Genomic DNA, 15,658 nt, shown 5'->3' on the forward strand with positions numbered 1-15,658 from the left:
GGCATTCCTCTATTTTTCTTAAAGTGCTTTCTATTTTACACTTTTTAGGTAGTTTGCTAGAATTCAATGCTTTTTCAAGCCTCATGACACAGACAAAAAATAAAATGTCGGGATTTAGTGCAAATCCACCAGTGTGAATTGTCTAAATTTTTAACTGTCACAGATTAATTAACCAGCTAATATGAGATTGTTATACTTGCGTTGGTGAATAAAGAGCACTGTGACAATAATGGCGTAATATTCTGCACAATAAAAACTTGACACTGACAATTTATTCTAAAGTCCATATCAAAATTAAAATAAAGCATAAGTAATATAATTGCACCAATAAGAGTCAATGTGATCTAATAATTTTGGAGCAGCTTCAATTTAAGAAAGACCAATTACATTATTGTGAGGGATTTACCCCCCCTCAACAGGTGTTGTTTTCTTTGTGCTTCCTGTATTGTTGCTTTATTTAATATTTTGTTTTGATCATCCTCTCTTTCCTTTGAGGTCATGTGCTGCCATGGAGGCGCGCCCATGAGCAGTGATGCCTAGGACCTGGTGTTTCCAATTTACCTACTGGGAAGGTCCATTGTTTGAGGAGGAGAGATGTTTTTATTTTTTGTTTGGTCCCAGTTTATTTTTGTTTTTGTTAAATTGTTAGTTGTAATTCTGTGAATATTTGTTTAGGAATATTGTTTAGCACAAATGTTTGTTCTTTTGTTTACTTGGAAATGTAATTGTTGTCTCCGCCCCTTAATTAGTCCTGGCCATGTTTTAAAAGCCAGGTGGTTTGAATCAGAGGGGTGGCTCCCTCTTGTTTGGAATGTTTGTCAGTTTGTCATGTAATGTGCAAAGAACGGATATAAAAAAAAGTTTAGAGCTCTATAATGGCTGGACTTGTCTGATTTTGGATCCCAAACCAACATTGTGGTGTCAGGAGTGGGATGCGACGCTGATGTCCAGATAAGAGCTAATTATGGGTCCAAAGCAGCAGACAAAAGGCCTCAAAGTGGCAGAAGCAGCTCCAGTGGAGGATGCAGAGCAGGATGGAGCTATAGGCCAGCCGACTTTGCAGTGCAGTGTTGAAACTGCGTCTGTGGACATGAACAGTATTTCTGCCATGTTGGAAAGATGTCTTCAGTTCCAGAGTGACTTTGTTGACAGATGGGACAAAGAAGAGTGTAAGCAAGAAAGGAGATGGCACCAGATGCAGGTTGAAATTATCAATCTAAGAGATGATCTGGAGAAGCAGCAGAAAGCTGAAGCTCAATCAGGCCCCTCATCAGAAGCAGATGGCGAGCCAGCTTCTGGGCATCAATCTAGAGGTGAGCCAGTACAAAGAGCATGGACTCAATCTGATATTCCAAAGTTTGAGGAGGGAGATGACATTGAACAATACCTGACAACCTTTGAAAGGTTAGCAACGGCATACCAGTGGCCCGAGAGGGACTGGGCAGTAAGGCTGGTACCTCATCTTACCGGCAGGGCCCGAGCAGCATATGTGGCCATGGCTGCAGAGGATTCCTGTGAATATGTTGAAGTAAAAGCAGCAATCTTGACAAAGTATGAGATTAATGAAGAAGTTTACCGACAACGATTTAGAGAACCAGAGATTCGTGTGAATGAAACCCCTCGAGAGTTCTACAACCGTCTGAAAGACCTTTACCTGAAGTGGATGCAACCTCGGAGGAGAAGAAAGGAGGACATTGGGGAGATTCTCATCTTGGAACAGTTCTACAGTTCTTTGTCACCGGAGCTGAGAGTTTGGGTCAAAGAGAGGAACCCAGCATCGGCACAAGAAGCGGCAGAACTTGTTGAGAACTTCCTGGCTGCAAGGCGGGGACCAAAAACCTTCCGATACAACCTGCAACAGAAGTCCGGCTTAATGCAGGGTAAGTCTGTGGGGTTTGGTTTGGGTGGTGGTCCAGGTCAAATGGCAGGTGTAGAGAAGCAAAGGGGGAAAATATTCTCATCTAAGCCTAAGTCAGAAACAAAACCTATTGTCTGCTATTTCTGTGGTCAAGAGGGTCATATAAAACCAGAGTGCCCATTGAGAAAAGCTAAATCAGCATATTTTTGCACTGTACCAAGGCCAGTGTTTGTAGAAGACCAATTTCAGGGTAAGAAACAAGTCATGGAGGTTAAAGTAAATGGAAAGCCAGCCATTGCTCTTTTAGATACAGGAAGCGTACAGACCTTAGTCCACCCTGCTATTTTGAAAAATCAATGCTATCTAGGGGGCCCAGGCCTTGATATTTCCTGTGTGCATGGTGATCATAAAACTTACCCCACTGCTGCAGTCTATTTAGAGGTGGCAAACCAAACTTATCTATTAAGTGTTGGTGTAGTGGAAGGTCTTACCTATAAAGTCATTTTGGGTCAGGATATTCCAGTTTTACCAGAACTGATACAGGCCTGTAAGCCAGTGTATGTTGTAACCAGATCACAAACACAAGCTAAACAGTTAGCTGGTGATGAGGATTCTGAGCCTATACCTGAGGCTGTGGAGACAGGCCAACAAATAAACTCTGAGCCTACTGATGAGCCGAATCCTCTGCAAGAACTGCCCTTCTTTAATTTTAACATTCCGTCCGAGTGTGTGGTTAAGGTGAGGAAAAGCAAACATCAAAGAAGGCTTCATAAAATGGCAGGCACAGTTAGGCAAACATCATTGGGATTGCCAGATCTTGATGGGGACATTGTGGGTTCACAAATTGACTTTAAGAGATTACAACAGTCTGATGAATCACTGAAGGGTCTTTTTGATCAAGCAATTCCTATCACTGATGGAGAAATTGGTAAACATCCTGATGGGGGGAATTATATCCTTAGAGATGGGTTGCTTTACCTTCATGGGGGGAAAACAGGATCTGAGAAACTGGTGGTTCCACAAAGTCTAAGGGAACAAGTGCTAAAGTTGGGTCATGGTGCTCCCTGGGCAGGACATTTGGGTTTTAAAAAGACCTATGACAGGATTTATGCCAGGTTTTATTGGCCAGGTCTCTATAATCAAATAAAAGAGTACTGCCAATCATGTTCAGTGTGTCAACTGTCAGGAGGAAAGAATGTCCCAAAATATCCACTGCAGTCATTACCTATTATTGATGTTCCTTTCAGCAGAATAGGTATGGATATCGTGGGACCACTTGAACGGACCCAGGCAGGAAATCGGTTTATCCTGGTTGTATGCGACTATAGCACTCGCTATCCAGAGGCTTTTCCCCTTAGAGATATAACAGCTAAACAGATAGCATATGCTTTACTCCAGTTGTTCTCTAGGGTGGGGATTCCATCAGAGGTACTTACTGACCAAGGTACTAACTTTTTGTCAAACAATCTTAAGCAGGTCTACAGATTGTTGGGCATAAAGGGTATTCGGACCACCCCCTACCACCCACAGACTGATGGGCTGGTGGAGAGGTACAACAGGACATTAAAGAGTATGCTGAAGAAGTTTATCTCTGTCAATGGCAAAGACTGGGATAAGTGGTTACCCTATCTTCTGTTTGCTTATCGTGAAGTTCCACAGGCGTCCACTGGCTTTTCGCCATTTGAACTTCTTTATGGCAGGCAGCTGAGGGGTCCTCTGGATGTTCTTCAAGAGTCCTGGGTTGGCAAGAAGGATCAGTCAACGAACGTCATTAGCTACGTTTTAAATATGAGACAGAAGATGGAGGAGACAACCAACCTCGTCAGAAGGCACCTGGAGAAGGTTCAGCAGCAGCAACAGATCTGGTATGATAAAACGGCCAGATGCAGATCCTTCAAACCAGGTCAGAAGGTTCTCTTACTACTTCCAACATCTGACAATAAACTTTTAGCAAAATGGCAGGGACCATACACTGTTGTAAAGAAGCTAAGTGCTACCACCTATGAGATTGAGATGCCTGAGAGAAGGAACACAAAGCAAACCTTTCATATCAATCTGCTTAAGGAGTGGAAATCCCGGGCTCCGCCCCTTAGTCAGCAGTGCTTTGTGCGTGCTGTGGAAGAGGAAGATGATGATGAGGGTGAGTTGCCAACTGTTAAAGACTCTATTTCACTTGACCTCTCTCATCTCACCCTCACCCAGCAACAGGAGTTGGAGACCATTATTCCTTCAGATCTCTTCAAGGAACAACCAGGTTCAACAGACTTGGTGGAACATGATATTCGTCTGAAGGCCAGTGGCCCCATCCGGCAACGAATGTATCGTATCCCGGAGAAGATGGCTCCGGTGTTAAAGAAGGAAATTGAGGTCATGTTGAAGCTTGGCGTGATTGAACCATCCACCAGTGAATGGAGCAACCCGGTGGTTTTGGTAATCAAGAAGGATGGGAGCATCCGTTTTTGCATTGACTTTGGAAAGGTAAATGCTCAATCAGATTTTGATGCCTACCCATTACCAAGGTTGGATGATCTCATTGAATGTGTTGGCCAGGCTAAATATATAAGTACTTTAGATCTCTGCAAGGGATACTGGCAGGTTCCTCTGACAGATGCTGCCAAGCCTCTCACTGCCTTCAGGACCCCGCAGGGATTATGGCAGTTTACAAAGATGCCTTTTGGACTTCATGGTGCACCTGCCACATTTCAAAGACTGATGAATAAGGTATTGTCAGGTATGGAGTCATTTACTGCAGCTTACCTTGACGATATTGTCATTTACAGCAACTCATGGCAAGAACACCTGATTCATCTGAGACGGGTGCTGCAGTCCATTAAGCGAGCCGGCCTGACTATTCATCCCAAGAAATGCTCATTGGCAAAGAAGGAGCTCCAATATTTAGGCCATATCCTGGGTGGAGGAGTCATAAAGCCAATGAAAGACAAGGTTGAGGCAATCAAAGCAGCAGAAAGACCAACAACCAGAAGACAAGTCAGGTCCTTTTTGGGCCTGGTAGGTTGGTACCGTCGATTTATTAAAAACTTTTCTGCTAGAGCAGCTCCTCTTTCTGACCTCACTGGGACATCAAAAGTAAAAATTGTGTGGGGAGAAGAACAGGAGAGGGCCTTCCAGGATTTGAAGCAGGCACTGTGTCAAGAACCTGTACTACAGAGCCCAAACTTCACTTTACCCTTCACAGTTCAGACCGACGCATCTGCCAGGGGAATTGGTGGGGTTCTTTTGCAGGGAGAAGCAGAGAAGAAACCAGTTGCCTACATTAGTAGGAAATTGTTTCCGCGAGAGACCAGATATTCGGCAGTGGAGCTGGAGTGTCTCGCTATCAAATGGACAATTGACTCTCTCAGATATTATCTTTTGGGGCGAGAGTTCACTCTTGAGACTGACCATCGGGCACTGAAATGGTTGGAAGCCATGAAAGACACAAACAGTCGCATAACACGATGGTTCCTGTCTCTTCAACCTTATCGATTTAAGATAGGGTATATTCCAGGAAAAGAGAACACAGTTGCAGACTTTTTGTCTCGCTGTGAACCACAGCGAGTCTCCTGAAGGGGAGAGAAGTGTGAGGGATTTACCCCCCCTCAACAGGTGTTGTTTTCTTTGTGCTTCCTGTATTGTTGCTTTATTTAATATTTTGTTTTGATCATCCTCTCTTTCCTTTGAGGTCATGTGCTGCCATGGAGGCGCGCCCATGAGCAGTGATGCCTAGGACCTGGTGTTTCCAATTTACCTACTGGGAAGGTCCATTGTTTGAGGAGGAGAGATGTTTTTATTTTTTGTTTGGTCCCAGTTTATTTTTGTTTTTGTTAAATTGTTAGTTGTAATTCTGTGAATATTTGTTTAGGAATATTGTTTAGCACAAATGTTTGTTCTTTTGTTTACTTGGAAATGTAATTGTTGTCTCCGCCCCTTAATTAGTCCTGGCCATGTTTTAAAAGCCAGGTGGTTTGAATCAGAGGGGTGGCTCCCTCTTGTTTGGAATGTTTGTCAGTTTGTCATGTAATGTGCAAAGAACGGATATAAAAAAAAGTTTAGAGCTCTATAATGGCTGGACTTGTCTGATTTTGGATCCCAAACCAACAATTATGTTATAGATTCTTGTTTTAATTTTTTTTGTGTAAAAACAATATTGATATATTTTTATTATTATTAAATGTATTTTTTGTTATTTGTGTCTTACTATGGCCAGAGGAATCTCATCCTGACTCATTTTTTAAAGTTAAACCTAAAATGTCATCTACAAGGGGTCTTGGCCAAGACAAGAACAGCTGAAGACAGCACTAAAATATGCCACATGGATAAAAAGACCAGAGGTCAATCAAATATAGTTGCCTCGTTGAGTCTGGTTTGCAAGAGTGAAGATTTCATCTAAATCTGATGCTATCTACTTGGGAAAATTGCCCTAATGCAACTATGCCCTAAGACCATTAATTTCTTTACAGCAAAAGCGGCACTAATATATTCAACTTGATTTCTAACTGCGTTATAATTGCAATTGATGTAGAGGTGCATGCTGGATGGCAAGCATAATGGCAGGAAACCAAATCCTTTACTTATTAATGCTTGATGGGGGACATAAGCTTAGCCTGCTCTGGGTGCATGATATTCTAGTGATTTCTTTTACCCACTCTATGGTTATGAATATTCAAGACAGAGGATCAGGCCATGGGGTTGCTGATGTCTTTGCCAAGTCACAGCAAAATGTTGTGGTCATAAATATGCATCCGGAGGATGATGAAAACACAATTACTTGATGATTTAAGATGCAGCAAGACTTGAGTAGTTTTGTGCAAACATTGACTTTTATTTATTTATTTATTTTGCAGTTTGATGCCTGTACACTGAAAGCACAGCAATGAACCCAAGAAATTTTTTTTGGCTTCCCTTATATGCTTTGTGAGTCCTACCCTCGCTTTGATGATGGTGGGCCTGGGGTCCAAAATACCCTGCATCTTCCTCAAAGCAGGGATGACAAAAAGATTACAGGTGACAACAGCGGACACGGGATTTCCTAGGACAGACGGGCGGACAGAGGGAGGAGGACGAGAGGAGAAAGCACAAAGAAAAATATCTGAGTAATGAGTCTGTGCGCATGGCTGGTAGAATCGCTCTTTCTCTCAACTTCACACACTACCTGGGAGGGCAAAGATTAGTTTGCGAGCACCGTCTATGTCCAAGGTGGCAAATGTTGTTGGGAGCCTGAAAAAAACAAATAGTACAATAAAACAACAAATGTCATTGCAGAAAAATAATTATGAAGAACACAAATGATTTAAACAGTCTCAATAATTAATCACATTCTGTTTGCTTTACCCTGGTTTCATGAAAACACGACCAAAATGGATCTGAGCATGAAGATCAATATCCAACACCTGCTTGAGGTAATCCTGAAAAATAAATTTAAAAGGCAAAATTTTAAAATGCACATTTCTTAACAAACTTAAAAATGACATTGAAATCCAATGTCGTTCTCTGTGCTTTAAAAGTAAAAAAAAATTCCAAATACTAATGAAATTTGTTAAATTTCTTTCTGCTATCTCGCTATCTACCACAAGGTGTCAGTAAAACAGCATTATTACCCCTTGTAACTGTACCTTCTCTCCCATGGACACTCCTCCTGAGGTGATGATGACATCAGCACGGCTGATGCCTTCATTCAGAGCGTTCAAAAGGTCATCTGGGCTGCAAGGCATAAAACAGAGAAACAAAAATACACAAAAGCATTAACTACCAATTTATTTCAGAGAGAAAGAAAGTTACATGAAAAAAATCTGCAATGCATAATGTTTTTATATTTCATCATGTTACAGCATTAGTGCAACATATTTTTTCAGGATGCTATGATTATATGCTATGATATAAACTATGTAGTAGAAGATAGGAGGTTTGGGTAACTAGACACATTGTTACTTATGATGTCTTATCAAATTTTGTCTTCTTTTAACTTTACAATTATATGCAACTTTTTGCTGGTCTATCACACAGGATTGAAATTAAATATTTGCTTACATAAATTGACAAAATCTGGAAAAGTGTAAGGGGTATGAATACATTTGCAGGCCATTTTATGAAAGAAGGCCTGGCACAGACTTAATGTGAACCTTACTTGTCCCCAACGATTCCCAGATTGATAGTGGGGTAGCCATGTTCCTGGATTGTGGCAAGCAGGGTGGAACGATTGCTGTCCCTAATTTTCCCAGGATGGAGGTCATCCTCTGGGTTCAACAGCTATCAAGAAGCAATACAGAATGGAATGAATATTAACAAAGTGGATAAAGAAGCAAGTAATTAACAGGGAGAGTATTTAATGACCCTTGTCGCGTATCCTTTTTGGTTACAAACATAAAGGCATGTTTTAGTATTTGGAGTGTGTGCAAAATAATTAGGTTCTGACTGAATAAAATGCCACAAGTGATGAAAAATGTCTCACATAAAACTGTAATACTATGTTTACAATGGTCATATGTCACGGGATAACGAGAATTACTCTACACTCAAAGTTGCAAGCCTTGTTGGGACACACACATACAGTAGCTGCAGATAATATAATTTGGGTCTAATTTGATGAAACGTGGAAAGTTAGACACAGAAAAAAAACATTTAACTTTTTTATGTAGAACAAAGTGTCTGTTTAGATCAGTTGATAGCAGGATCCCTGTATGATATTTAATCAGTTAAAGTTTTCCTGTTTTAGCAAAGTCAGGATGACCAAACTGTATTAAATGAAAAAGTGTACATATTACTCTCTTCAAATAATAATAAAAAAAATTAGATAGTATTTTGCAGGATTATCTTTTAAACTGTATTACAGGGTCAAACATTTTGGGCATTCTTCCTCAAGCTTCTCACAATAGCTTACTGTAAATTTGGCCCATTCCTCCTCAAACCTGGGGTAACTGGATAAGTTCTGTATGCTGGCTTTACCATCAGATTTCCTATGGAACTGAGGTCAGAGTTTTGTGATCTCCACTCCAAAACCTTAAGACACATTGTAACTATTTTGGCAGTATGATTAGGCCGATTGTCTATTTGGAAGATCTATTTGGGCCAAATGTCTTGAAATGTTGCTTCAGTGTTTCCACTTAATGCTCTTTCTATTTGTGAGAAGTGCACCAGCCCCTCCCGCAGAAACTAGGGTTAGGGGATAGGGTTATGGTTAGGGTTAGGCCATCCTACTTTCAAAATAGGATGGCGTTTCAAGTTGCCTCTCTTATAATCTTTCTCTCATTAATCTGACATTAAGCAAATAGAAATCATTTTAGGATTCCTAACTGACCTGAAACAGGAAAAGTTTAATCGGATTTAATGATAAATGGTGAGAAAAAAAAAAAGCTACGTACCTCTTTAAGCAGTGTGTCTATAAATATTAGCTTCACATGTCAGAATTAATTTTACTGCATTAATATTCAAGAATGTACTCAAATTATTGGTTGTAAAATTAGAAACATTTTGTGAGTGAGTGCTGCTGAATAACATTAAATCTGAGCTCAACTTAATCCTCTTTTCTAACAGATAATCTGATGGGAAAGCTGATGAAGGAAATATGAAATCCATTTGCATAAAAATGTCAACATAGTTGTTTAATACCTGCTGATTTATAGCCAAAATGTGATTTTCTGTGAACGTTGTAGAACACACAAACTTTGGTCATAACTGAAACACTGATTATGTAGTTTTAGCTTTACCTCATTTCCTGTGGACATGACCGCCACAACAGGAAATTTCTGCACTTCCACCTCTGTGACCCCAACAGTGGCCAACAGGCCAATTTCAGAGGGGCCCATATGGGTGCCCTTCGCCAGCACACACTCCCCACGCTTGATGTCATGACCGATAGGCCTGTGAAGATGCAAACACTGAATTAAAAAAGCTGCAAAATCCCTGAATGATGTTGTAAGGCTGTTCTTACATTCTGTTAGAGACATGCTATGCATTTTAAGCATTCCTTTGGCCTCTGGCCATAATTAGAATTAATGGATGTAAAGTAACAAGGTAGCAAAATGAACAGAAATCTGAGTGGGACAAATTCAGAAAGAGTTTTCTATGTTACCAAGCACTGTTGAGGTGAAAATCACCCAGAAATGTTTATTAATATTCTGCGCAGAATAGGACAATTTACAAAATTAGACACTTTTGAGCAAAGCAGAGAAATCATAAGCACTGAAGAAAGTGTACGACTGTCTGGACCTTTGCTTCACCAGAAGTTATTTCTCCAGGGAAAAATTTTAAGTGTTTTAGCTGACACAAGTTTCCTCAAGGAAAGTTTATAAACGTTAAACAAAAACATAATATGACATAACCATCAGATGAACAATGACATAAGACATTAGGCTGAAATAAAATTTGCCACATTTCACCCCCTTGGTTTTAGTTAAACTTATTTTTATAATAATCACATAGTAAAATTTGATTTCATTCCCTATTTGATTATGATAAAGTCCATATTATATAATAATTCCATGTAAATCTTGTTTATTAGAGTGCACCTCAAGGATAATAGGAATTTGTTTTTTTGTCATGTAGGCTTTTCTGTTTTAGGCAAATTAAAGTGTCAAATAAACAGAAAATGCTGTTTAATTGAACTTCTAATTTTTTCAGATTTTAACCAACCTGATGTCCTGTCCTGGACGGGCTTGTACTAGAATTCGAACTTCCAACTCCTCTGTCCCCTAAATAACAAATAACATATCAGAAAAAAATACTGTTAAGCTACTGAAGCAGTAATGGGCACCACGGTTCTCTGCCCAAGAACTGTAACTCACTGCCCGTACAGCCAAAATCATCTCTAGGCTTGGTAACATCTAGTTCTACATTTCACTGTTGTCGGCCTTTGCTTTCATGGTGGGTGAAATGCCACGCTTACATCCTCAGACTCGCGGAGGAGCTCGGTGTCTTCCACCTGGACGACAGCATCGGCACCGCAGGGGATAGGGGCCCCCGTCGTCACCCTCATCACCTGCCCAGGCATCACTGTGTGGGTGGGCTTCACATGCAAAGAGAAGGCAAATGAAATTACAACATGGACAAGCCAGAAAAGAACTTATGTATTCCAAAAGTGGCCAAATAGATTCTGACAACAAGGAAAAACTGACAAAACCAGTAATGGTGGCAAATCTTTATATCATATACAGCACCATTGTCAACAGTTACTAAAACCTTTTTTACACATAGTAAAGAAAGCTCCAATATGAACTTTTCTTTTGATTACACCCTAAAACTTGCAAATTGAGTTATTTTACTCTGAGGAAAAAAAACTAAACTTTTACCCCCAAGAAAACAGAACCTTTTTTTTTCAAACATTACTTTTTTAAAGTAAATAAAACCACCTAAAAAATGTTTAATTAGTAATCTATCAGCAAGGGCTCATTCAGGGAACCATTTACCCAATAATTTCCCATGTTTGTATGCTTAAAATTTAATTTTACAGAGGAAACAATTAATGTGAAGTCTAGGATTTTGGAGGGAGCAGGAAAGTTTAAAGTGGTGGCATTTAATGTGACAGTTAACATGGGGGGCAAAATAGACACATTTTTAAAAAGAAGTTATGCTGTGTCTTAGTCTAAAAAACACTCCTGGTGATTTGATTAGTTTAAACATGGAGAAAATAGATTGTTTTAAGCTGCTTTTGTCTACCGATCACTGATCACAGAAGTCTAAAATGGTGTCTAACCTTAAAAATAAATATTAGAATGTAGAATACAGATTTTGTTACTTTCATAAAAATGTGTGATTGAAGCCATGAGGAGTCAACTAAAAGGTGTGACTGCTTTCATACTCTTATGAAGCTATTACTGTCTCATTTGTTGTGGAAAAAGGGTTCAAGTGTTCTTACTATCTGAACAAAACATATCAAGTATGAAACAAAATAAAGCTTTTCTGATAAAAGACAAAATCTAGCACATGTCTGGGAGCACACACTGTGTGTTTAGGTGTGTTTAGAGTTTATCCTGCATTTAGAGGGGAAAATTCTTACTATGCAGAAAATACTGATGTGAAATGACAGCAAAGGCAATAAATCTGTTGGTCAAATATTTTATGTCCAAAGATAGAATGTGAGTATGTTGTTGTGAAAGCGTGACAAACCTGCTCTCCAGCTTGGGATTCTCCGATGATGAAGCGATCACCTGGGCCGTCAGCCGCTGACAAAAACAAGGTTTAAATAAATTAGACATGAGAGGAGATGAAAGTGTTTGATTGGTTTAGTCACTGAAACGAACTTTTAGGTCAAGAAAGCAAAAACCGACAAATCCAATATCACATTAGCATGCTAAAAAGAATATATTCCCGGTTTGAATGGATGGATCTTTTGGTAAATATCTATCTCTCATTTGATGCATTTTGGGTGATTTTTACATAACACATAAAATGAGCCAAGTTTGAAAAAGATAGAAGATTTTGTGTTGAGAGAAGAACAGCCCATCAGCCATAATTTATTGTTCCCACCTCTCACAGCATATCCATCCTTTACTGAAGCAGGAAAGGGTGGAAGGTTGTCTTTGGCATAAACGTCCTGAGCCAGGACTCGACCCATCCCATCTGCGGAGAAGAGAAAAGCAGAACATAGATGAGAAGTGAGGAGGAGAGGAAGATTGTGACAGCTGGAGAGAAGCAGATGCGTAAAGGGTGAGATGGTGCATCTGATTTAGGCGAACACACAGAGCGACGTGTGTGAGGTTTTTGTGCTTCGGTTTTATTACATTGCTTCTGGTTGGAACTTCCAAACTTTAATGAAAGAGGATCAGAGACTCTCAGAACAAAACAGCTCAATGAAAGAAAGAAATGCAGGAAAAGAAATCACAGTATGAGTGGGCGAAGTAAAAAAAATAATAATTCCAACAAAAATACCTTGAGATGCTCCGTGGATAAATATAGCTCTTCTTTGAGCTTTATTGCTGTGATGATGTGGGTGTTTAATATGAAAGATCTAAGCTTTGATATCAACCCAGGAAAAAAACCCAAAACATTATGCATGTACATGCAAAGACGCCCACAGTCATGCAGATACTAAACACCAGTTAGAACACGGTGTTGTAAGTGATTCATCCCAGCTGCAGATGAGGACCTGCAAGGTTCTGTCCAAGTCTTTAACAGCACTTCATCAGAGAAATTCTGTTGTTTTTTTCACATTTCCTTCCAAGCTGCCACTTAAACAGCCTGTTGGAAACATATGCTGAGGCTGAGCTGAGGTTAAAAATAGAACAGAGGTGATGTTGTGCTGCAGCAGTTTGATAAGATGCTCTTTTCCCCAAACCATCTTTGATTGTGCGTCCATCTTGCTCTTTGGTCAGGTGACAGCAAAGCATAAAGCGACAAGCTGGAAAGCTAGAGTGCATTTTCTTAATTTTAAATTGTAAACATAAATGACATCAATGAACTGTTAAAGAATATATCTCACACATACACTCAGGCTGCTCCATATTCAGTAGAGGAGCTTCTCCAGATGCTGTCTCTATAAATATTTCATTTTCCTGATGCTACCTCCCTGCTGTCCTGTTCTTTGCTCTGAACATGCAAATCTTGTAACTGAGCCGCACCTCATCATGAAATAAAACATATTTTTAAACTTTGGGGTTGTTTTTGTCATCATTTAAGTGTGTTGAGGTCATTACTGCCAGAGGTGCTCGTCTCTATATTGTTTTTTTAAAGGTTGAGTCTATGTTCTGCTCTCTGGCCCTCAGCTTGGCTCCATGTCACCCTTCACCAGTGCTTGGCCTGTTCTGCCGGAAGGATTACACAACCTTGTGTAGCTAAATGTGGATATTTGTGTAAGATAAGTCAAACGCACAGAATACAAAACTGCTATTGATGTTAAAAACACGCTTTACTTTATGAATAATATTCGTCTGCTTTATTTACACAGCCTCTGTTAAAGATGGGAAAGACAAGTGGGCATGCTCAGTTGAAAACCAGATAAATACACAAAATAAAAGGACAAACATGTATTTTCTTTCCTCGCTGTGAAGTTAAATCAGACCAAACTTCTCTTGTTTTAGCTTAGTTAGAATTAGCAAAATAATTTCTATTTGCTAAATGCCTGAAAACTTAGCAAAATTAAAAAAAAAAAGTTTTTTGTGACTTTCCTCAAATTCAAAGGTTAACATACATGTACATTTGGTCAGCCTTTTCAGATGTATGGCTTGTGTCATATTCATACCTATGCACAGTGAGTATCATTAAGAAAACTCTCTGAAAGTCTACTAAGGTCACCTGACTAAACCAAAATTTGCAAAGATTAAAAAAAATGTATTTTGAACTTTATTTGCGATTGTTAATACTAGAATTTGGTCTTAATAAGAGAGATCAAAATAGGTCATTTTTACCTAATTATATGTGGGTTATCAGACAGTATTCAATCAGTAATGTTAACATTTATTTATTTATTTATTTGTTAGTCCATTACAATTGTCAAAAAAGATCTTTTATGCATTGGCAGATCAAGTTGTCATGCTGACTGTGTCCTATTGAAGTTCATGGCCCTGACATTTGCTTGCAGCTATTTTTAGGTAAGGTTTGTTTGTTATGCACATGCCCTTGCAGCCAAGAAAATTTGTGTCATGGAGATTGACATTTTTCATGCATACAGAGACAGCTGATTCAGTGAGGTGTCCTCACAGTGAAATGTGTTAGAGCTTAACATCCCAGCAGCCTTAAGGAACTGATGTTAACTAATGTAAAACAAAAAGGGAGGAATAAGATGATACAAGCACAAGATTTGACCTGCTTCAGGAGCGTCTGCCTCCTTACCTCTGTAGTTGATGATTTCAGTGCCCAGGACGGCGGTCATCTCTAGCACAGTAATGAAGGCCTTGTCCATGGAGGTAAGGGGGAAAGGGGACATGCGGTGTCTCCGGGCAACTTTTGTGATGTCCACTGCACTGTGACCTGTGGGTAAGATAAAAGTTGGACACACCAACATATAGAAGTTGGCCAAAAAACCTAAATATTCTTCTCTGGGTGTCACTCTACCATCACTTCTCAAACATACATGACAAGATGTTCCTCCAAAGACATAAAGCTTAACCTTTTTAGCATTTAAGATCTTTATTTAGAAACTTTGAAAGGTCTTTGGAAGTTGACAGCGCTCCGTTGGGATTCTGTCACATAAGAATAAACAATGCCAGAAACAGGACCACTCCAGATCTCCAGAGGCAAACACGTTACCTTTAAAAGTCTTCATTTCTTTATTTTTAAAACAGACTTTTATTAGTTTGCATAACTTAAGCTTGCAGCTGAAGCAGTAAATGACAGATTGCAAATGATTTGTGCATTTTGAGGAAAAAGAAAAAGTCTGAAATATACAATTATATAAATAAAAACAACAGTCACACTAACATAGGAGGATTGGATTAACAAGATTTATTTTCTCCTCTGCATGCAGGTGTATATGTGCAAGAACACAATTTGCATGAGCAGAGGTTGGCAAGACACACTGACATGTTTGTTTTCACATGCTGTGGAGCACAGCTGGATGATTCAGGTGCTCGATAGCAGCTGCGATGATCTAATAATACCTCTCTAATAATTCCAAACGTAAAAAGGAACAAAGCTATGTGTAACTAATGCGTAATCTGCTTTCTTTCCCCCTGTCTTTATCTCTTCCTACCTCTCTCACCCCCTCTGCTTCTCTGCCTCCCAGTGAAGAATAGCCGCCACGCTTTGATTTCCCTTGACCTAATTTTCGTTCCCTTAAACATACACTTACGCTTCTGCAGCATATTCTTAAAGCTTAACATAAAGCTTAACAACTGCTGGCACACACATGGATGCATAAGCATAATACAG

At 39.6% G+C, this 15,658-nt stretch overlaps 1 protein-coding gene across 9 annotated transcripts in view; it reads right to left on the reverse strand.

Moving 5' to 3' along the window:
- Window positions 1-15,658, reverse strand: part of gphnb (gephyrin b) — a 102,629-nt gene that overhangs the window by 1,790 nt on the left and 85,181 nt on the right. For 5 of the 9 annotated variants that reach the window (XM_032584608.1, XM_032584616.1, XM_032584615.1 and 2 more), the window contains 11 exons: window positions 14,621-14,758; window positions 12,320-12,412; window positions 11,960-12,015; window positions 10,740-10,859; window positions 10,487-10,545; window positions 9,562-9,715; window positions 7,983-8,104; window positions 7,471-7,573; window positions 7,190-7,263; window positions 7,008-7,075; window positions 6,784-6,887 (listed from right to left, as the gene is read on the reverse strand). In XM_032584608.1, coding sequence (XP_032440499.1) covers window positions 6,784-6,887; window positions 7,008-7,075; window positions 7,190-7,263; window positions 7,471-7,573; window positions 7,983-8,104; window positions 9,562-9,715; window positions 10,487-10,545; window positions 10,740-10,859; window positions 11,960-12,015; window positions 12,320-12,412; window positions 14,621-14,758 — 1,091 coding nt within the window. The remainder of the gene's footprint in view (window positions 1-6,783; window positions 6,888-7,007; window positions 7,076-7,189; window positions 7,264-7,470; window positions 7,574-7,982; window positions 8,105-9,561; window positions 9,716-10,486; window positions 10,546-10,739; window positions 10,860-11,959; window positions 12,016-12,319; window positions 12,413-14,620; window positions 14,759-15,658) is intronic. The other 4 variants (XM_032584612.1, XM_032584617.1, XM_032584610.1 and 1 more) reach the window with 3 other exon arrangements.

This window comes from Xiphophorus hellerii, chromosome 15, assembly GCF_003331165.1.
Source record: "Xiphophorus hellerii strain 12219 chromosome 15, Xiphophorus_hellerii-4.1, whole genome shotgun sequence".
NCBI lineage: Eukaryota > Metazoa > Chordata > Actinopteri > Cyprinodontiformes > Poeciliidae > Xiphophorus > Xiphophorus hellerii.